The sequence below is a fragment of the Balaenoptera physalus genome, assembly GCF_965194825.1.
Source record: "Balaenoptera physalus genome assembly, chromosome: 6".
Taxonomy (NCBI): Eukaryota; Metazoa; Chordata; class Mammalia; order Artiodactyla; family Balaenopteridae; genus Balaenoptera; species Balaenoptera physalus.
Window position 1 is genome coordinate 133,426,179 of NC_138885.1, and position 22,492 is coordinate 133,448,670.

General features: G+C 49.0%; 1 protein-coding gene and 1 long non-coding RNA gene across 4 annotated transcripts in view; one reads left to right on the forward strand and one right to left on the reverse strand.

Moving 5' to 3' along the window:
• The window catches only part of SH3BP4 (SH3 domain binding protein 4), a 94,011-nt gene extending 86,409 nt beyond the window's left edge, over nt 1–7,602 (forward strand). For all 3 annotated transcript variants that reach the window (XM_082466344.1, XM_082466345.1, XM_082466343.1), the window contains 2 exons: nt 4,538–4,726; nt 5,543–7,602. In XM_082466344.1, coding sequence (XP_082322470.1) covers nt 4,538–4,726; nt 5,543–5,767 — 414 coding nt within the window. In that variant the 3' untranslated portion in view covers nt 5,768–7,602. The remainder of the gene's footprint in view (nt 1–4,537; nt 4,727–5,542) is intronic.
• Nucleotides 600–21,541, reverse strand: LOC309663045. Its single transcript, XR_014265087.1, has 3 exons — nt 9,120–21,541; nt 5,578–5,635; nt 600–2,591 (listed from the first exon to the last, which is right to left on the reverse strand). It is a non-coding gene; the product is annotated as an uncharacterized lncRNA (long non-coding RNA).
• Nucleotides 21,542–22,492: the final 951 nt, after the last annotated feature.

The window sequence follows — 22,492 nt, forward strand, 5'->3', positions numbered from 1 at the left end:
CTCACCTCTCTGAGCCTTGGGTTTCGATGTCGGTTTTTGTTCTGTTTCATGAAGGCAAGAAACGACAGAGTACGTTCCTCTGTTTTTAGGGCATTAATGTTGCTTCTGATACACTTTGTGGGTTTGGGGAAGGGTTTTCTGAGTGTGGTCGGAAGCCCAAGCGGAAGATATTGCTATGTGTTTGTACCAGGACTTAATGACAACACTCAGCACTGAGTAGAGAGAAGGATTTGGCTCATGCTGTAGAACTGCGTGGATTGGGGTGATGGCCATCTCGTGCTTGTGTGTGTGTGTGTGTGTGTGTGTGTGTGTGTGTGGAGGGTGGTAGAGAGAACCCTGAGGAACCCAGCTCTCTGAGAACTGGAAGTGTTTTCATTCAACGACACACTTTCAGTGTAAGAGATTGTTCCCGACTTTGGGGATTACGAGAGGCGCGGTGTCCTCCTGGCCGGGAGGGAGGTTGGAGGGAGGGAGGGAAAGAAGGAAGGGAGGGAGGGAGGGAGGGAGGAAGGAAGGAAGGAAGGAAGGAAGGAAGGAAGGAAGGAAGGAAGGAAGGGAGGGAGGGAGGGAGGGAGGGAGGGAGGAAGGAAGGAAGGAAGGAAGGAAGGAAGGAAGGAAGGAAGAGTGCTCTGGGCTCTTGGAGAAGTTTCTCTGAAAAAGGGAAAGTTACTGTGGGATATAAGTCAAGGTGGGTGGTTGCTTTAGGAGTGGGGTGCGGGGTGAAATCAACACCGAGAACCTTGAAAACTAATGGAAATAAAGGGGGATGTTGAGATCGGCGAGAGCTAGGGCTGGAGAGGACGGTGTGGGACGGTGCTCTGAATCAGGAGCCAAAAGCTCTTTACCCCCCAGAAGAGGACACAGTAACTACCTGCTGTGCACTTAGGGAGGTGCCTGGGGACTTCCTGCCGGGTGGTCCCAAAGCCCAAGGCTGCGGATACAGGGAGGAGCAGGGTTGCCATGGTGACTGCCCTTTGGTGTTCTAACATCTCAGGAATGGGAGCATGACTGGGGTGGACATACAGCAAAGGGATGTTTCGTTGTATTTTCATAAGAATGTCTCTTCAAACAGGGGTTGACACACTGGCCCGCGGGCCACCTGCTTCTATAAATGAAATTTTACTGGAACGCAGCCCTGCCCACTCGTTCAAGTGTTGTCGTGCTGTTCTCACGCCCCACTGGCAGAGTCGAGTGGCTGAGGCAGAGACGCCATGCCCGCAAAGCCAAAAATAGGTCCTGTCTTGCCCTTGGAACAGACTTGGCCACCCTGACTGAAGTCATGGGTCACTCCAGCTCGTGGGAGTCCAGCTGGAACCAGCCTTGTGCTTTATTTCTGGTATCACCTGTGTATACTGCTGTGTGTGCTTCAGGGAAAGGGTTCCAGCACCATATCCCTGCCACTGAGAAGTTTTCTATTGCTGAGACTTGGTGGGCACCCAAAATGTGCCGTTCAGAAAAAATAAATGCATGAACGACCCCTTGGCGGTGGTGTGGGCAGCGCTCTGCCCCAGCTGTGACCGCTCGGGGCCAGAGAGAGGGTTTCGGTTTCTCAGGACCTTTGTGCCTGCACCCAGTGCCCTGGGAGAGAGCAGCTTTGATCGCCCCCGCCAGGGATACCCGAATCAGAAGCAGGCGACTCTGAAGTGTTCTGTTACCTGGAACACAAGGCCACCTGCGGAGCCTGGCAGCTGAGCACACGGACACTGCTGAGACACCGTGAGGAAGCCTGGGTGGGACCGTTGTCACGGGAGGTCGGCCAGACGCCTTCTCAGGACACCAGGCGTGGCTGGAGGGCACCCTGCATCTCCTGCGTGTCTGGGCTCAAACCACGCCACGCCAAAAGGATTTCTTCTTAACTTTTTTTTTTTAATTTATTTTATTTAAGTAGAGTTGAATTACATTGTTGTGTTACTTTTTGCTGTACAGCAAAAGGGCTCAGTTATGCATATACATACATTGTTTTTCATATTCTTTTCTATTATGGTTTATCACAGGATATTGAATATAGTTCCCTGTGCTATAAGTAGGACCTTGTTGTTGTTTTTTATTCAAGCAAAAGAATTTAAATCCAGAGTTCTACCAATTTATCACACGTCTCCCCCATACCATAAACACATCTCTGTATACTCTTCACATCTTCTGCAGCACAAATCTAGTAAACATTTAAGTTTTTTCAAACAATTTCACTTGAAGATACCAAAGTTCAGAGACCATTTTCTGAAATCTGTAAATCGTTGAGATGAAGTCTCGTGCTCAGTTCCTGATGTCATGTGGTGCCCACACAGTTGGAAAGGCCATTGGCCTGAGCACTGGGAAATCTGGACCTGCCTCCACTTCTGTGCCCTCGAGCTCTGGGACCCTGGACAAGCCACCCAGCATCTGCGGGGTCTATAAAACAGACACAGTGCAACCCACACGGTGGGTAGCAGCTGGGGACAGGCTGCCTGGAGGCCCTCACCAGGTCTGGGAGCCCCTCCCTTTCCCTCCAATTTTACCTGCAAATTGGGGTGAGCTTGGCTTCCCTTCATGGGGGTTCTGAGAGGTAGATGCGCCCTGCACCCGGCTCACTGGAAACACTCAGTGAAGGTAGTCTATTTAAAATCAAAAACAAAAATCAGAAAAGGACCACGTGGTCCTCAAGCTGCCTTCTTTCTTCCCACCTTTATAGCCCCCTCGGACCCAGGACGGCCTCAGATTGATCTTATGTTTTAAAGGCAAAGATTGAGATGCTGGGGCATCAGGCTCTGCATTAGGGACTCCCCCAAAAGTCACCATTTCTTCATTTGTTAAGTTGCCCCCAAATAAACATAAAACGTAGGTGAGAATACTCAAAAATAGCTGCGTTCTTTCAAGTAGCAGCCCCGCAGATTGATCCTGCACAGATGCCAGGCCGCCTGCGTCTTCACGAAATGTTTGAAGGGAGCGCGTGAACGGCGTGTTTGGCTCAGCTGGGGAGGGGCTGCGTGGTCGATCAGTTGCCGTCTTTAACACTTTCTCTTCGGAGCCTTGAAGCGACATCAGGTGCTTGGACAGAGCGTGGAGGGACAGAAAGAGGGCCAGGCCCGGTGACTGGTAGCGGCATCTCTTTGGTTGCATCCTCGACGTCCGAGGACCCAAGGGGGTCTCAGACCCCGTCGCTTCTGCAGGTGTCAGGCTGTAGTCTGGCAGAGGGTCCGCGGATGAGAGCAGGGCGAGCCGCGCCTTCCGTGGCCCAGGAGAGCTGGTCCTCACCGCGCCTTCTCCCCCTGCCTGGGGCTCCATCCTGGCCGCCCAAAGCTGCACACTCATTGTACCGGCCTCACCGGACCCGCAGCCCGACGCCCAGCAGCCGTCCGTGTAGCTCGTAGCTCAGGGTGATGCGTGCGGACAGGAGGCCTGCGGGTTTGTGCTACTGATGTGGCTTCGTGTTTCCTTAAGCCAGAAACGCTCATGTGACACAGCCTCCAGCCTGGGGCCGCACAGAACCCACAGGACGTCGAGCCCTGTGTTGGAAGCCCACCTGACTGACCAGCCCCTTTCCTGGATGGGGGATCGAGTCCAAGGTGGGCCTGTGCTGTTCGGGCCGAGCCGGGGCTTGGGCAAGGCTCTGCCCGTTGCCTCCTTCCCAGCTGACGGGCGTTTGTGTCCCTCCATAGTCAGTGATCCCCGTCCTAGAGACACCAGAAGGCTCTCGCAGCTTTGTCAAGGGAGCAGTCCCAGCAATTCTGGAGACTTTCTTGATGGTCCTGTTAGCCTCCCCTCCACGCGAGGCCTTCGTGTGTCTCCAGAACCTGAGAGGCCTGGATCTGAGCCCTCACCTGCACCTCTTCTGCCCGTTGGGGCTCCCCCCCTGCTGGCGTCAGCTTGTCCTGCTCTGAGCCCCAGGCCATGCCGAGCTGGCTGTCTGGGCAAAGGGCATCACCTCTCCAGGTGCCCCAGCCGGGGAGGGAACAGATGAACAGCCGTCATCCCACGCACCCTGCCTGTCGGCGTCCCAGGGCTGCCGTGACCAAGTACCGCAAGCTGGGAGGCTCCGAGCCGCAGAGGTTCATCCTGGGACAGGTCTGGAGGTGTCGGCAGGGCTGGCTCCTCCTCGAGGCTCTGCGGGGGTCTGGCCCGTGCCCCTCTCCCAGCTCCTGGTGGCTCCACTGACGTGGCCGCATCACCCCACGTCTGCCTCCATCCTTACGTGGACTTCTCTCTGTCTCTGCATGTCTGTTTCTCTCTTTATGAGGACACCAGTCATTGGATGAGGGGCCCCCCCTAGTCCAGTGGGGCCTCATGTTAGCTAATTACATCTGCAAAGATCCCTACTTTGGCATTCGGTCACATTGGGAGGTTCCAGGAGGACGAGAATTTGTGGGCGGGGGACCCGGTACCTCCCACAGATCGTGGTTTTTCCTGCACTTGGAAGTCACGGCGGTGCTGGCACTCAGGCCTTGCCGCGTTGAGGGTACTGGCTCGTGGTCTCTGCGGTGCGGGCTTCCCATGAAACCGGAGCCTGCCCTCTGTCCTGCCTCACGCCTGTTCTGCCTCATGCCTGCTCCTTCCTCCTTAGGCCTTACTGAAGATGGACTGCCAGGGCCTGGTGGTCAGACTCATCCAGGACTTCGTGCTCCTGACCACGGCGGTCGAGGTGGCCCAGCGCTGGAGGGAGCTGGCCGAGAAGCTCGCCAAGGTGTCCAAGCGACAGATGGACGCGTACGAGTCTCCTCACCGCGACAGGAACGGGGTGGTAGACAGCGAGGTGAGTGGGGTGCCCTTCCCTCCACCTGTAAGATGCAGTGATGACGACGTCTACTGTACAGCATTTTTACGAGGACAACACAGGTAAAATGTGGAGGCAAGTGCTTAGCACGTAGTAGGCTCTCGCCGAGCGGGAGCAAGTCGCATCCTCCTCGGGATCCTTAGTTGTGAGCCGGGCCCCGGCGGCGGCGGCAAGGCCACTCTCCCGTCAAGTGGGACGTTGGAACGGCATCCTCGGAACTGCCCATCCGTCCCTGATCCTGATGTTAAATTACCTTCAGCCCGATGATGCTTGACGGAGCCCTTTGTGATCAGTTCTGGCTGGGGCTCTGCCCTGCACGGTGTGAAAGGCATACCTGGTATGTTGTCAGCTTCGGCCAAGGTTGGCTGGGCTCCTGCTCAGGGAGTCTTTGTTTTCTCACTTGTTTTGTGGTGGTCACTTTAAGTTTCTGGAAAGACAGTCAGGCTTGCAAGACCTCGGAAGCAGAAGTTCCAAGAATAAGGGCATCCTTTATGGATGTGATGAGTTTCTAAATAAATGGAAAGTGCTACGGGAGGTTGGAAGGAAAGAGAAACCCTTTCTGTTTGTTCGGTCACTACTTGGTACTATACACCTGCTCTCACACAAAGTGTGTTCTTCCCTCTGAAATGTGCTGGCCCGGGACAGAGGCGGCCTATTTGGGTTCATTTCACTCTTTAAAAAGTAGCATCAGTGATGAACAGAGATGCTGGTACTAGGAGAGGTTCTAAGACCCAGTCTCTCAGTGTCCCCCAATTTTTTCTCTCTCTTTTGGTTTTGGACAACTCCACTATCCAGGCCATGTGGAAGCCCGCGTACGACTTTCTACTCACCTGGAGCCACCAGATCGGGGACAGCTACCGGGATGTCATCCAGGAGCTGCACATCGGCCTGGATAAGATGAAAAACCCCATCACCAAGCGCTGGAAACACCTCACAGGGACCCTGATCCTGGTGAACTCCCTGGACATCCTGCGAGCGGCCGCTTTCAGTCCCATGGACCACGACGACTTTGTGATTTGAACGGGTCTCCGACCTCCTGATGCCCTCCCAGAGGGCTGCTCCGGCGCGCATGCTCTCTGTCTGCCCCGGATGCCCAGGCGGACGCGTAGAGCTGGGGAGGGAGGGAAGATCAGCTCAGACAGACCCAGGGTCCCTCCTGGCTGGATCCACACCCAGGACCGAGCACACGCGATGTTCCACCCGCCTCCTCTGTCACGCGGGAGACCTGAAGGGAATTTCTACTGCAGGTTGTTGCCAATCAAATAGCTTTCTATTTGTTAAGTATAAATTTAAATTTAAATCACTTTTTTTTAAAGTATGGGGTGGGGCGCGTACGAGAAAGGTGGTATCTAATTTTTTAATGGACCGTAAAGGTAAAAAAAAAAAAAAAGAAAACACTTCATAGGGGCAGATGCTGTTGAGGTTTTTATGTTCTATAAAGACCTTTTTAAATTATGTTACAGATGTATATATGTATTTAAGGGTCATGGGGGCATTTCTGATTGCCGGATTCTCTTTGCATTTCAACACTTAGCACGGAAAGACACTCGTTCAGATGTTGGACCTTTTTGCCTCTGTACTTGTAAAAAAAAAAAAAGAAAAGAAATCAAATAGGAAACGTGGTGTTTCAGTAAATGAGTGTGGTCCGTGCCCTTTCTTTCTGAGGCTGTCCTAGCCCTGCGATTCCCTGTGATCTTTATTACCTTCTGTACCTTGGCCTTGTGTTGCAGTAAAGGAATGGCCACAGCACAGGGGAAGCTTTTTTGAGCTTTAGCAGGAAGAGTGAAATCCAACAGGAGCAATTTGGGTGCATTTGAGATGAGAGGGCGGCGGGCAGGTGGCATTCTCTATGGCCCCTGCCTGTGCGCCCTTAATCCTGCAAAAGAGCTACGCCATTTGGAGAGAGGTGGCCCCTGCAGCTCTGAGAGGTCCTGCTTCTCCCCGGGGGCAGGGGAGTGCTTGCTGCAGAGCTCGAAGCCTCTCCTCTGGGCACGAAGAAAACATCACCACAAGCACACCCTACGCTGACGTCCAGAGGTGCCCGCTGCCATTTGCCAAATTCTCTACTTCTTTCCACCTAAAATGTAACCCCTCTCCCCTCCTGGTGTGCCCATCTCTCCTTGGAAATAAATAGCATAGGGAAATCTTTTTTTTTTTTTTTTAAACAATATGAAGATTATCTGAGCAGGATGAATATCTGAAAATGTTTCCCACATAAAATCTGGGACTTGGCGGACTGTTGCATTGATAACCTTGATGGTTGGAGATCAACTTGCTGGGCTGAATTCTACAATTGCGTTGTGGAAGCATCTCGGAAGGGAGTGAGGGACAAGGATGAAGAAATACTGGCAGATCAATAGAGCTGATCCCCAGGAAGGGGCCAGGATATGCGCTGTGCTTACATGAGTGATGCTGGGCCATCTGGGGTTCCGGCATCTCATTCTCTAAATCTGCTTTCTGGAAACATGCTAATTACTTAGTATAATCAATGTAAATCCCTTATTGGGCTAAAACATTCTTATATATCGATTCAAATACGGAAGACCAACTGACTAGAAAACAACAACAACAATAAAAAAAAAACACTACATGTTTTATGCTGCAAGAACCAAGATACACAATTCCCCCAAATCATCACACGAAATCACCTTACGTGCTGGTTCTTCACTCTCCGCCTTCAGTCTTCCCAGAGAGCGTCTCTCACTCTTCCCCAAAGAAGAAACAAAACCAGTCGCACCTTAAATATTGAGATTTTTCCTCAGGGGCTTTAAATAGTTTCCTATGCAACATGTCTTGTAGCACAAATTCAATTCTACAGAAGTTGCAGTAAATTTTCTTTGGATATTTTAACATAAGTGTGTGTGTTTTTTTTCTGTACCCACACAGACTTTTAATAAAACACAAAACCTAGTGTAAGTATCCGTGCATAGAACAATGGCTCCATCCCAACCCGGTCTCCCCTAGGTGACAGTGTGACAATTGGTTTAGCGGGTATCTGTTTTCTCGCTATTGATTTAATTGTTCTTGGAATATAGGGATCTCAGTCATCAACTAACTAATGGGAATCAGTGTTGCCTAGAGCCCCCAAAGGGTGCAAGTGGGTGGCTTGCCTTTTTCTTGGTCCTGTGTACCTGGAATTGGCCAATCCCAAACCCACAACACACAGCTGAGGGCCGAGCCATTTCTCAGTGCCGGGCATCTTCATCAGGTTACAACAAGCTGGACTCCCACGGGCCCTGCGCTCACCACGCCCTCTGGACCAAGCCCAGGGAGAGAACAGGATGAGGGTAGGGGGGCAACTGATGGAGAGCAGCCCCACCTGCAGGTGGTGGGGAGGAGTGGGGCTATGGAGAGCCCCCATGAGAAGTAACTTTAATCCAAGGCCAAAGGCTGAGTAGGCACCAGTGAGCCCAGGGCCAGGCCAGACCTGGGGAACAGGGTGTCTGCAGCATTGAGAGTACAGGGACCACAAAGGGCTCACCCCCTCCCCACCACGGGCCTGGGGCGTGTTATACAGGGGTGCACCTGTACCCTCCGTGCTTCTCAGTTCCAGCCCCACCAGCCATATCCTGACACCCATTTTGCAGTTGACTGACTTGCACGGCTAGTGGCAGAAGTGGAGGTTTTAATCCAGAGCTGCTGTCTCAAAGTGCCACATACCGGGTGGCGTAAAATAACAAATTTATTTTCTTGAGGTTCTGATGGCCAGACGTCCCAAGATCAAGGCATCACTTGGCCGTCTGCCCTGTGTCTGCATCCAAACCTCTCTTTTCTTAAGGACCCCAGTCATGGATGAGGGCCCACCTGAATTGAGTGTGACCTCATCTTAACTTGATTACTTCTACAAAGACACTATTTCCAAATAAGGTCACATTCACAGGTTGGGGGGATGGGACCTCCAACAGATCTTGAAGGACAGAGTTCAACTCACAGCCCCGCCTCCCTCCCGGAGGCCTTTGCATGTGGCTTGCTTGGGGGAAGGTAGGGAAGGAATCCAGCTGGATCTATCTGGAGGTCTCTGCCCAGGTTAATGCAAAAGTCAGAGGGGCAGAGGAAGGTAAATCTTTAAAAGGGGAAACTACTTCGGATGGGACTGGCTAGGTCACCAAACCTACTTTCTTCCTGAACAAACAACTCAAGTGTTTTCCAACCTCCCTTGCAAGTAAGTGGCCGAGTGACTCAGCTAGTGGCACATGAGTGTTGGTGATACAGGCGCCATCAGGCCGGTCCCATAGAACCTTCCGGGCACCCCTCCACTGTCCCAATTGAACAGAAGGAATTCCAGGGACCTAAAGGTGAGGAAGAGTCAGGCAGCAAAGCCCAGGTCCCCAAATGACCCCTTAGAAGGCTTGCTTTGCAGCAACCAGTTTACCTCCAGGCCCCGGAGGCTGTGGCGTTATGGCGGCCGGCATCTCTTCAATCTCAGGTTCTGTATTCCCAGATGACTGCTGTAAATGGAAAAGCTGGAGGGGTGACGGGTTTGCTCTTAAAAGGGAAACATCCCTCTCACACCTGGATGATGTCAGGTAAAGATGAGGAGAACTTAGTCACACTAGTTTTCCTTGGCTTGCGCACGTCCAGAATTGGACACTACTAGTCTGAACATGAACGACTTTTCTACTTTTACTGAATATTCTCTAGGCTACTCCCAAGAAGCTTGGTTAAAATTTCCAGTCCTTTATTGATGTTGATTTTGATATTGATAATGGTAATAATTGGCATATAAAGTTATGGTATTTGTAGGTGTTTTTGAGGACCAAATATTCAGAAGAAAGACTTCGTTGAAAAAAGCTGTGCTCTGATTTCCCAAGAAAAGGGCAATTTTGCGCCTGGTCAATTCCTGCCTTGGTCTTCGCCTGACTGTCGAGCAGTCACGTCAAGCGGGGCATGCACCAAATCGTTTACTTCGTGGTCACCAAGACCCCACCCCTCAGGTAGTCTCCGGTCACCTGGCCACAGCCACCAAGCCCAGTTTCAGTCCTGGGACCCTCCCCTCCAGGGGTCTGGTCTGCAGATCCCCACAGCCCATAGTTGGTCTTCCAACCATCCCTACTGCCATGCCTGGACTTAACGACCTCTGCCTTGTGCCTTTGCTCTCATTCCTTTTCATGGCCAAGCTACTCCAGCGCCCTCTCACCTAGTGCACCTGCCCACTCTCCTCCCCCCTCCATGGGATACAAAGGAAGACCCAGAGATGCCTCTACAGCCCGTTGTGCAGTCAGCTCTGGGTTTCCCCAACCCCAACTGCAGAACTCCCTTGACCGTCTCCCCTTCTGAGAGCTCCCTGCTTTTGCTTGGGCTCTTCTTGAGCTGAAACACCTGTCCTTCCTTCATCAGCCACACTGAGCTCCTTGGGGCAGTGACCATGTCTAAACTCGTCTCTGAGTCCCCAGAGCTTTGTGCAATAAATGTGTGTTGCATGAGGGAACTACCCATGTCTCTGCCATAAAAATGCATCTCAGAATGTGGATGATTTTGGCTATTGGAGTGGGTAGAATGGGCTTTGTGCTGGGTTTACAACCAGTGTTAAAAATAAGTGAAACTTGTCCAGCAGTGAAGGCATTAAACCCAGCTCATATTTTAAAAAGAGTTCAGGGACTTCCCTGGTGGTCCAGTGGTTAAGACTCCGCGTTCCCAATGCAGGGGGCCCGGGTTCAATCCCTGGTCAGTCCGTGTGCTTCGACTAAGACCTGGCACCGCCAAATAAATTTTTTTTAAAATAAAAAGAGTTCAAAGGGAAAAGCATGGCAGGGATGGAACTCAATGGAGTGTACACCGACAGCAATGACACGCCCTAATGATTCATTTCCTGGCACAAGGGCAACGTATATTTGGACCTTGGTTTTTGCTGTAATAAAATTGAGTTTTACATAGAATAGATTGAAATGACCTCATCCTAAATAGTCAAGTAACCTGAATGTTGGGGCAAAAGGGAATGCCAAGTGCCCAGGCTTTGCTTATCACCTGTGCTCTACGAAAGGTTGGTTCTGTTTAACCCCCCGGACCACCTTGGTTTCACAAATGGGAACCCTGAGACTCAAGGAAAGCGAACAGGCCCAGCTGGCGCAGTGGCCAACGCCCAGCTCTGTCCACCCCCAGCCGTGCCACATCAGATACAGAGCATTAGAAGCAGGAAACGGTGTAAAAGCCATTGCTTGAGAAGCAAATGCCCAAAGCCAGAGCCGGGGCAGTTTCATTGACAACCCGGCTGTGGGTCAGGGTTAGACGTGTGTCTCCACTCTGCCCTCACAGATCTCTGGCGGGATGTGTGTGCACGCTGGGCATTACTATTTTGTGGCCGTTTCCCTAAAATCAGGAGTATTTAAAATATTTGCACTTAGCCAAAGTTTTCCCTTTTGGGTTTGTTTTTGGAATTTTAGCTTTATTGAGGTACAATGAACATACAAACAAAGTTTTCCTTTTTTAAGACCCAGTCATTTCCACCCGAGAGCTCATCCTTGGTGGGTTACACAGCAATATGCGTGTGCTTGACGCTGCTGAACTTAGTGAACCAGTTAAAAATCAGGAAGATGGTAAATTTATGTTCATTTTACCACAAGTTTTTTAATGTGAAAGAAAAAAGTTATAGCTCCAGTTCCCTGCACCCCCAGGGTCTGGTTATGAAAACTAGGGAGTGAGATTCAGGGCTCTTAACTCTTTTTGTGCCATGACCCCCTTGACAGTTTGGTGAAGTCTGTAGACACCTCAGAATCACATAAATGCATCAAGTAATGTGCATTCGTGACCTGGGATCACAAATGAAAGCAATTATTCTTACATACAGTTACCCACAGATTTTTTTTAATTGTGATGTGCTGCTTTATGCACCAAATAACACTGTCTAGTAGCAGGTCTCGTATCCCCCATAAGCTCCACGTAGTGAAGAGGATTTCAATAGCTGCAAAAACATTAATGGGCATAAAAGTATCTGAGATTTAGAAGTTGTTTACAAAATCACAGGAATTTCTAATATTACAGAGGTTCGTTGCCTCCATGCATACTTGAAGGAAATGCTAATGTTCAATTAAAAGTTCATGAAAATAAAGATGCAATTTTTTCCCTTATTTAAAAAAAAAAAACTCCTCCTAAGGAAAGTGAATCACCAAGATTTGCTATACCTGTTTTTTGAATTGCTTGTATTAATATTTTCTGCTCCAGGTTGGCAAGAATCGTCTTTTTAAAGCTCTGCTTCTCTGACCAATAGCGTACCTAACAGGGGAGAAGAAAAACTGGAAGAAATCAGCTGGTTTTGTCTATGACTTTTTAAATATCTCAAGTCATTTTTCTCAACTTTATATTTCAATCGGTTTACTTTTTATCAATACAAGAATATCTGTATTCGTGTCATATGTCTATGGTACAATTTTCAAGGCAATTTTCACTTTGGGGACAGCAAAAGAACCACCAAAACTGAGGGAACAGCATAGACTTCAGCGGGATGCAGGCCGCTTGGCGGAAGGGCCAGCGGGTTGCTCGTCAGTATATGTGGTCTGGGTGCCGTCGTGGGCATGCAGAGGCTCAAGGGCGACCCATCAAGGGAGAGGAGTCAGCTCCTGGGCTTCCAGGAGTCTGTAACCCAGAGCAGGGGCAAATATTCAAAGCTCCAGGGAGATTGAGGCACTGTCGTGAGAGTGGACCAAGAAGGAATTCCAGGGAGGGCGGAGCCTGTTGGGTGACGGGGCTTTGAACGAGAGTGTGGTTGTGTATTTGGGGGTTCTGAGAAGAAACCCCAAGGTGGAGGGGAAATCCTGAGAAGATTCTGGAAGGGCAGGGGAAGGGGGTTACTAAGACATGCTGATTGAGTACCTTCTGTTTGCCCGGCACTGTTCCAGGCCCTGGGGTTGTAACCCCTGTCCCCATGGAGCCCACCGCGCTAGTGGGGAAACAGCCGGTAAACTAGATCAATGTTCAGTGTGAGGTCAGGTGGAGGTGAAGTGCTAGGAGGGACACTGAGAAAACTGTGACCTTAGGGGAAGGAGCCGGTGTAGATCAGGACGGCCTGGAAGGCCGCTGATGAGGCAAAGTTTGGGGACAAGTGAGGGGTTCAGAGGCGCCGGGGTTTACGCTGCTCTACGAAGGGCCGGGGGAAGGAGAGTGGGGTGAGCAGGCTTGATGCCAGGTTAGACGCAGAGGGAAGGGGAGGCTCTGGGGGATGGGAGTGAGGAGGTGACAGACCCGGCCAGGAGGTGTTGGTCGGATTAGCCGAGGAGAAGCCCGGGGTCCCAAAGCCCCTGCACTGACCTGGATGTCAGGGGCCTGAGGGTGTGGGCGACGGAAGGGGGAGATGGACTCGGTGTGGCTTTTTTTTTTTTTTTTAGTATTTGTTTATTTATTTATTTATGGCCGTATTGGGTCTTCGTTTCTGTGCGAGGGCTTTCTCTAGCTGCGGCGAGCGGGGGCCCCTCCCCATCGCAATGCGTGGGCCTCTCACTTTCGCAGCCTCTCTTGTTGCAGAGCACAGGCTCCAGATGCACAGGCTCAGTAGTTGTGGCTCACGGGCCTAGTTGCTCCACGGCATGTGGGATCTTCCCAGACCAGGGCTTGAACCCGTGTCCCCTGCATTGGCAGGCAGATTCCCAACCACTGCGCCACCAGGGAAGCCCTCGGTGTGGCTTTTGATTGGGCAGGAGCAGCGAGGCCAAGAGGGGCCTCTGAGAACACAGCGGGTCAGGGCTGGGGGTTCCCGGCGTGGACGAACGGCTTCACTGGGAGGTGGGGAGGGGTTGATTAAGCTGTGGAGGACGTGGCTGTCGGGGGCAGCAGTGACGGGGGAGCAGTTCTAGGACTCTGGCTCCAAACAGAAGAATGGAAGGCGTCACTGAAAGAGTTTAGACCAAAAAAGCCAGCGAGAAGCTGGAGCAGACCGTGTGTAAACCTGAACAGACATTCTCCACGGGGCCTCCCCTCCCAGCACCCGTGCCATCACCTCGACCTCTAAGGCTCCTGGGTCGCCCCCTCTCATTTCCTCTCCCCTCTCTCCGGGGCTCCACCTTGGTCCTGGCCACCATCACCTCTCCCTGTACCTGCATCTCCAGCCCCGCCCCCTCATCTCTTCCTCCACACGGCCGCCATTGTGGTCCCTGTGAACTAGAAACCCGTGCCCCTTGCTGCTTAACCCCACCCTTGCGGGCCGACTAAGGCGTGTCTCCCAGACGCTGGCACACAGGTTCTTGTTGGCCCTGCTAAGCTTCCACCTGCCCCCCCAAAATGAGAGGAATAAGGACAGTGCATGGAGGGCTTTCGTGAAAGCCAGATTTACAGAAAGCAGGCGACGCTCCCTGATCCTGAGATTAAGCCTTCGTTCCTTTTTAGTGTTAACGTGTCCTTTATTTTGGCAACTGATAAAGATAGTATATTGTCGTAGTTGTTTTTTTGTTTTGTTTTGTTTTTTAAATTTATTTATTTATTTATTTTTGGCTGCGTTGGGTCCTTGTTGCTGCACACAGGCTTTCTCTAGTTGCGGCGAGTGGGGGCTACTCTTCGTTGCGGTGTGCAGGTTTCTCATTGTGGTGGCTTCTCTTGTTGCGGAGCACGGACCTAGGTGTGTGGGCTTCAGTAGTTGTAGCACGCGGGCTCAGTAGTTGTGGCTCGCGGGCTTAGTTGCTCCACGGCATGTGGGATCTTCCCGGACCAGGGCTCGAACCCGCGTCCCCTGCATTAGCAGGCGGGTTCTTAACCGCTGCGCCACCAGGGAAGCCCTGTGGTAGTTGTTTTAATGCCTTTCTTGGCAAAGTACAATGTTGGCTGATGACAAACTCCCGTGCAGCCCTCACGACTTGGATCGTTGCACAAATAAGGGAGATACAAGGTGAACTCTCTGTTTCCGTGGCTCTTTGCTCTTGTGGCTGTTTCGACCTCACTGAGCTAGTGGCTTTATTATGCTTTCCAGGCGGTCAGTTTGTCCTCCTCTTGAGGACACTCTTGCTATGCGTGGAACCCAGAAAACGCAAACCCACGTGCCAGCCCTCTGCCCTTACCACAGATATAACCCGAATCTGTCCGTGTTAGAGCCGTGTGTTTGCTTGTTGTGCCTTCCCAGACTGCAAACTGGGCAAGGCAGATGCCACAGTGTCCCGCTCACGCTCAAGAAACGCACACTCACACTCAATACATTCTTGGATGAATGACTTGTTGAATAAACAACTTCCCAATGACCACTGCTGACCGATTCGCTTGGGAGGATGGAGGCCAAGTACCAAGTGCCTGAACAGGTTTGTGTGTAATTGTAATGATGTTTAAAAATCAAACAAATGTAAGTTTTGTGGCGAGTCCATTTTGGATTTTATTCTAGAAAGTTCTATCTCTACTTGTTTTACTTCACTGGTCTTTCCACTATAACATTACATATGTTCAGCTCAGCTGAAGCTCACACTTTAGGGGGGAAAAAAAAAAGTGTTTGCTTTATTTTTCACACAGCAGCATAGTTTTCTACACTCCAAGTGCAAAATCAGTTCACACCCAAGGTGTGGATGATCACACCTAGGTGAGAATAGCAGATGTGGGTACACAAAGCCAACACCTGCAGCCTCAGGTCAGCTGTCCTGGTGTCACAGGCCTCCCTGGACAGTCACCTGAGTAGAGCAGGCAGGGTGGTTGCCTGGCAACTCTAAGGAATCACAGGGCCGTCCTTCTTGCCTAGAAGAGAAAGGGTCTGGAGAACTGAGTCACTTTCATTTTTGACCCTGAGCCTGGTTAGAATCAACATCTGCAGAATGAAGGATTCATAGTAAAATCCTCACTGACAAGTCAGCTTAATGACATGTGAGATTGAAATGTACAAATGCAACCTCCTGTGTGTATATGGAAGTGCTGTATGAAGGTGTATTCTTTGTGCAACTGGTGAATTAATAGGAAAACAATTATGGGTTAAAATAATTTGGAAAATCATATTCCAGTTCTGCAAGTCATTTTTCAAAACACCTTTGCATATTTCTAATTATCACATTTTCTATGTGGTAGATGAGTTGAGAAATTAAAGACAGAAAAGGTGCTGAATGTGTATTGAGGGACTCAGGGCACTTGACCTAGTTAGAAATAATTTACACAGACCTTGGAGGTTTATGTATTTTTCCCAGGACCTGGGAGACAGTGATCATTTTTCAAATATTAGCTTTGTGGGAAATGCATAAAGATGTCCTGATGGCTGGTGTCACGATGCCACGCACAGTGTATCTCAAACTATCAAAACAAGAATAAATTGGTTTTGCATTCCGAAATTCATACCCAAGTAAAAGCGACTCCATTTTCTGTTTGTGACATGTGATATATTCCAAAATTCTGCTGGAAGTATGATTGGATACCTTTGATGTATCAGGCAGCACTCTATCCCTGAAAGAAAGAACTTTGCACAGTACTCATATATTTCACTTCAAACAAGGTGATTTATTAGTATAATTATTCTCAAAATGCCTTCAAAATATATACATTATTCAAAGGTTTATAATATTTACTCTTATTTGGGCATTTTGCAAGTCAATCAGATCAGAACAGAGCTCTAGCTAAAATATCCTTATTATTCGGGGTTCCCATAGGTTTGGATCCACAACTCTGGGAGGAAGTGAAGTGGGTACCAGCTTGGTAATCTTGAGAAAATGAAATAGCTCAACTATTTAAGGCCATTTGTAAAAACAGTAATTGCTGTGACCACTGGCCTGATTTTTTATGTGTAATCCACGGACCACCTGAATAGGACTCTCCAGGTGGCATTTTCATCTGTATTAAAAATGCAGATTCCAAGATTTCCAGGGCTTTTGAGTCAGATGCTGTGGGACCTGTACAGGAAATCTGTATTTTACCAAACTTTCCATCTGATTCTTGGGTGCTCTGAAGCATGGGGACAAGCTCAATTTTTCATTTTATGGTAAAACACTAGACAGAAAAGAAATGTAAATGATTTCTGAGTAGGAGGGGATGGGTATGGATTTCGTTTTGTGATTTCTAAATATTTCAGCAGCTTTGGCTCCAGACTCCTCTCCTGGGCTTCCTGGCTTCTCCTCACTGTCCCACTTTTCAGTCACCTCCTGCTGAACCTTAATTAAAATCCAGGCAGTTATTTTCAGGGAGGCTTCTCTGATACGAACGATGTCTCTAGGGCTTGTCGGACTGTCCCCGATGGGAGGAATAAATGGGCCAGTGCTCAGCCATGGGCCCGCCTCCCTCTGTCCTGGGCCTTCTCAGGCCTCCTATTCATCAGGGGTAGTGATGTTTATCCCCGCTGGACACTGTGCCCCCCAGGCCAGGCCGGGGTTTGGACCTTTCCCCGTGTTCTGCATTCAGGGGCTAATGTCCAGGGCTGTAGGGATTTCCAGCTGCTTCCTGCCCCCATGGGAGGCACCGTGCAGGCAGACGTACAGTCTCTCATTTGGTTAATGCTGGTCCCCAGGAGAACTTTGCAGAAGTCCCTCCCTCCTGCACACCATCCCTGGCTCAATAGACCTCGGATGGGCCTGGGCGGTGTGTGCGGGGTGTACTTGTGTGTGCACAAGTGTGCAAGCACACATGTGGGCCTCTGCGCCAGAGGTCAAGGAGGCTTCTGAGACAGCCTCCAGGCATTCCTCACCGTGGGCAACACCACCACTGCAGAAGCCACTGGCCCCTCAGTTTTATTCCACAGCCACCTAGACAAGTAACGGCCAACACTTAGCGCTTTCTCTGTGTGTCACAGTCCTAAGAACTTTAGAGATTCTAACTCATTTGATCCTCTTGACACCCCTGTGCAACTGGTAAAATTATTATCCACATTTACAGATGAGAAAGTAAGGCACAGAGAGGTTAAGTAACTTTCCCGAGGTCACACAGCTACAAAGTGTGGAGCTGAGATTCAAACCCAGGCAGTCTGGCTCCAAGGTCTTTGCTGAACCCCATTCCTACCATACCCAGGTGATGTTTTCCTGTGAGTCAAAAACCCCAGCGAGAGGAGGAAACGGGGACTTGCATAACTGAAAGTGGTAAAGAGCAAAAATTGTATTTCTGACTTCAGAATGTTCTACATGGAGATGATGAAAAGTGGGGAGGGGTTTGTAACAGGCTTTTCGTTTTTAATTTCCTTTGGTTAAGCAGATGTAATTAGTTTGTATTCTCTCCACATATTTCAATGGCTGGCATGGAGACAGCACAGAGCCTGCTGAACCAAGAGTGATTTTAAAATCTGCCTCAACAGAAATGTCCATTGATACTGAGGTGGTTCAATAAATGACAGTACGCCTACACAGTGGAATACTGTTCAATCATTAAAAGGAATAGGCAGATCTATAATAACTGGTGTGAAAGGATCTCCAAGATATACTAAGTGAAAAACAAAATAGAACAGTGACTATAAAATCTCCCATTTATGGAAATTACACACAAAACATTCCTGGAATGACACCCAAGAAGCTTGGTCATGGGGTTGCTAAGGCCTGGAGTCCTGCCTTTGGGGGAAGAACTCAGTTTTCGTTGTATATGTTTTTGTGCCATTTGATTTCCTACTCTGTACCAGTGATATTGTTTTTGCTATAGATAATGATTTATGAAATGAGAATAATTTAGAATTAGTAAGTATCCAAGGAATAAAACGAATACCCCAATTTGCAAAATTAAAAATCAAACAAGTACCTAATTAGCATCCTGTTAATTAGCACAGTGAGCCTTTAGAGAGGGATCATCAAAACTGATAGAACAGAACAGAACGTTTGCAGCCAGCGCCCCTGGATGGGTTTTAGGAAGTTCTCTGAGACCCTCAAATGGTGCGCTTATTTTTGCTTTACTTTGGTCTGTGTATCCTCCGAGGTGGATGTCTGGAGTTTTTTTTTTTTAGATTCTCACACAGGTTCATGTCCCCCAAAGTTCAACAACCACTAGCCTAGAGGCTGTGAAAAAAAGGCGATGTCCGTTTAAAAGACTCTCATATGCAGAGCATTAATGAGTATGAGAGGGGCTCATAGGTACTGGCCTTGGTCAAATGAAGCCCACCCACGCCCAGGGCACACCCTGCCCGGATGTTTCCAGCAACTGCATCATACGCATATCACATATATGACATGCATCATTCTATCAGTCTGCCGGGACCACTTTTGGCTGACTGCAGCTGAAACCTGGCCGAAAGCGGCTGTGCCGAAGAAGGGGTTTATTTTTCTAACTTGACCAATTCCCAGGCTGAGTGCACGGTCCAGGGCTGATGCACAAGCTCGGGAAACTAGACTTTCATCTCCCTGCACAGCCATCCTTAGGCTGTGGCTTCATGCTGCATCTCTGGGTACCAGGTCCATTTTCCAGTCAGCAACAGGGGGAGAGGGCAAAGGGTATGGGATCTGCCAGCTGTCTGTCTTTTTCTCACAAGGGAAACAAGAACCTTCCTGGCCACTGCACTCAGTAGAATTCCTTTGTGTTTCATTAGCGCACACTCAAACAGGCCCCCGCCCAGCTATAAGGGAGCCTGGTGTGGGGAGCATTCTGTTCACTAATTGGTTGTCGTGTAACCATAAACCAACTAGAAATCCTGTTAGGATGGAGGAATAGGGACCAGTGCCGATTGCACGACCCCAAGCGGAGCCCGCACGTACGCACGGGAGCACGTGTGTCTGGACCTATTCCTGCACCGTGAAGCAACAAGCAGGGATTATTCGGTCAGTTGGGCCTGAAAACTGGCCTAATACCTTCATTTGGAAAGTACAGCCTGGGGCTGTAACTTACACACCTGCATCCACTAATGCCATTAGAGTCAAAGCTGAATATCATATGATTTTAAACTATTCCAATGTAACTCCAATAAAAGTGCATGACACAGCTTGGGACGTGGTGAAAAATTCCTGATGGAAGCAAACCGCATTTCTTTTTCAGTTTTATTGAGATATAATTGACGTACAGCACCGTCTAAGTTGAAGGTTTATGAGTTTAGCGAGTTAAGTTTATAAGTTTAATGGAAAATACATTTTAATAAAAATGACCTACAAGAAAAGAATAAATGAAGCAACCACCTGTGCCTGATTCAGCCAAAGTTCCAATTCTGTGCAGACTCTCCAGGGCACCTCTGTTATCAACAAAAAATGCCATGAGCCTGGCTCACATTCTTCACTGTGGAAAAAACAAAACAAGGAAGCCTTTTCTCTGAGCTCTTTTCCTAGACACCACCAGATACCATCCAACAAGGGTGGATTTCTCTGAACTAGGACCCAAGGTCTGGGGCTGGGGCAGGCAATGATGTGGGTCACCCGTGAAGAATTTTGATGGAAGAAAAGTGGGTGTCGGAAGTGATGAGATGTAGGTCTTGGACCAAACGACCAAATGGGTGTTTAAATGTACAGAGAGTGACTGTTCAGACGGTGACATAGAATTTGAGTTTAAGGAAATAATACTGACATTATTATTGTGATGATGTCTCGAATTCTAACTAAAAGCATTCTCCGCGCAGGATAACAGCCAGCCTCCTGGGATCACACCTACCACTGCCCGTCTCTCTCTCTCTGTTTTGGGGGACGTTTTGTTAAGAAAATTTTTGCAATGTGGTGTTTCTCCAAAGGCCAAGCACCCACTAATTAATGGTAGCATTTCACCAGAAACTAAGTATGAATACAAACTTAAAAGCGTTCTCTCCCTTGGGAAACTTCCATTTTCTTTACATTAACTCTGAAGTTTTAATTTGAAAACCTTGTATTTTAAAGAGATGCTACTGGAAAATATAGTGTTCAAATTTTCCCTCCTGTTTATGACTATATAATAGTTGTCCTGAACATGGTAGATTTGTCTGGATCAAAATATAATACATGAGGAAAAAAATACCGAGTGTAAATATCCTTACAGAAGTACCCACAGCTTAAGAAAAAAGAGTAAGATTTTCTTCGTTTCCAAAAGAGAAACCTCAGAATACATGGATACTTGCTCAGCCTTTTAGAGAGATTATTTGAGAACGAATTCAGATCATAGCTTCTCTTTCATGGTTACACAGGATGGTATTTTTTAAATCTTCCAAAGTACCTTTGATTTATGTTTTCTCTACACCCAAAGGAATAACTATAAGGTGATTCAAAAGCTGTAGTTTGGGGAAATGTCAGTCCTTTCATTTAGTTTCTGAGGATAAATTTAAATCCCTGTTTCTTTCACATAAATAGTCTTTGTTTATCACAGCTCTAAAATATGTTTATAGAGGTAGATTTCATGTAGTCTGATTCTTTAAGAGTATTTCGAAGCATTCTACGACAGCTTGTGAATCTTTAAAATGTCCCGGTGGGAGCTGCACACAAAACTAAAGAGATACCCGGGAAAAAATGTAGGCGCTGTAAGTGCCATGGGTGAAGTGAGCGCACGAACATGTGCTGGGTGTCTGGCACAGGTCCTCAAGGTGCTCCGGTCTCTCCGACGAGAGACAGCCAGAATTTCTTTATCTGGACAGAATCAGGAGGACCAAAATAACGTATTGTCAGGCCGTATAGTGCCATACCGTAGCAGAGAACTCTCTGGGGACAAGATGAACGGGAGGGTCGCATTTGAGACCTGAAAAATCACATCTGGGAGCTGCTCTCAGTTCCCTGACGCCTCCTTGGCATGCGTGGGGTCCCCTCCTTGGAGATAGCTGTCTCTCCATCGTCTCCTTCCTGCCCCGCCCCCAGGGAGCTTCTTCTCCAGCGTGTCCTAGGGACGCTCTTCCATCCCTGGCCTTGGTTGTTTCCTTTGTTAGACCCATGACCCTTTCCTCCAGAGAACTGATCTCACTTTGTAATTACACCTTCTTTAATATGATTGTTTCCTTGACGTCTGCCCCCCAAGGAGACTCGGGGCTCTGCTCGCCACTGCATCCCTGGCTGCACAATAAACACTTGTGGAGGAAGAAAAGAAGGGAAGGGGAGAGAGTTGCTGGGGATGGGGGAGGGGGGGTGGGGGTGGGTCACATTGCTGAGTCACCCGAATTCCCGCATGGAAGGTCTGGTCTGACAGCCCCTACAGAGCTCAAAATTGGAACTGAACACAGAATTAATTTGGCTGCGTGCTTTGATTATATCCAAAGGCAGACAGCCAGCCACTGCCAGCCGGAGAGCAAGACTTTCCTTCGTTTGGAGAACTCAGCCAACTTCCTTGCTGCTCCTGAACCATTTTTAATGTCGCTTTCAAGCAGCATCGTCTGTCGTGCCTAGAGTTGCTTAAAGGAACAAAACTGCCATCACGTTTTATAAAACTAATTTTATACCCAGAGATCTGAATGTATGGTACGTTTCTGAAAATTGCCTACAGGCGTCTGGTTCGAATACCATTGCCTGTGGCTTTACAGCTCAATATCGTCAAAATAGAGGGCTGCCATAGACCAACAGGAGCTCAGCTGAAGTTCCTTTTAGTCTTCTGGAAAAACTTAGGACCTTTAACTGCTCTTACCAGCCTTGTGCTCTGCAACCAATATTTTCCATTGCTGCTTTTTCCTCCTGAGTTATCCATACACATCCAGTGTTAAATGAAGAAAGACAAAATGATGCCTGAGTTCTGCAAAGTCAACCTGAACCTCACATCAGGGGAAATGCTTGATTCTTTGTGTTACAAGTGGAAGTCCATGAGGAGGTCAGCTCAGAATGTTGGAGATACAGCTGCATCTGCGAACGTGAGTGGCTGCGGCTAGCTCGTGTTCCCCTGGCTGGCCTGAACCACATTCTAGAAAACCCACTTCCACCCTGGAAGATCAGATGTGATCTCCACCAGGCCAACCGCTCTCCCAGCACTTAGAGAAGCCTGCTTTGCCCTGCACCTGAGCGCTTGAGAGAGAGAGAGAGAGAGAGAGAAAGAGAG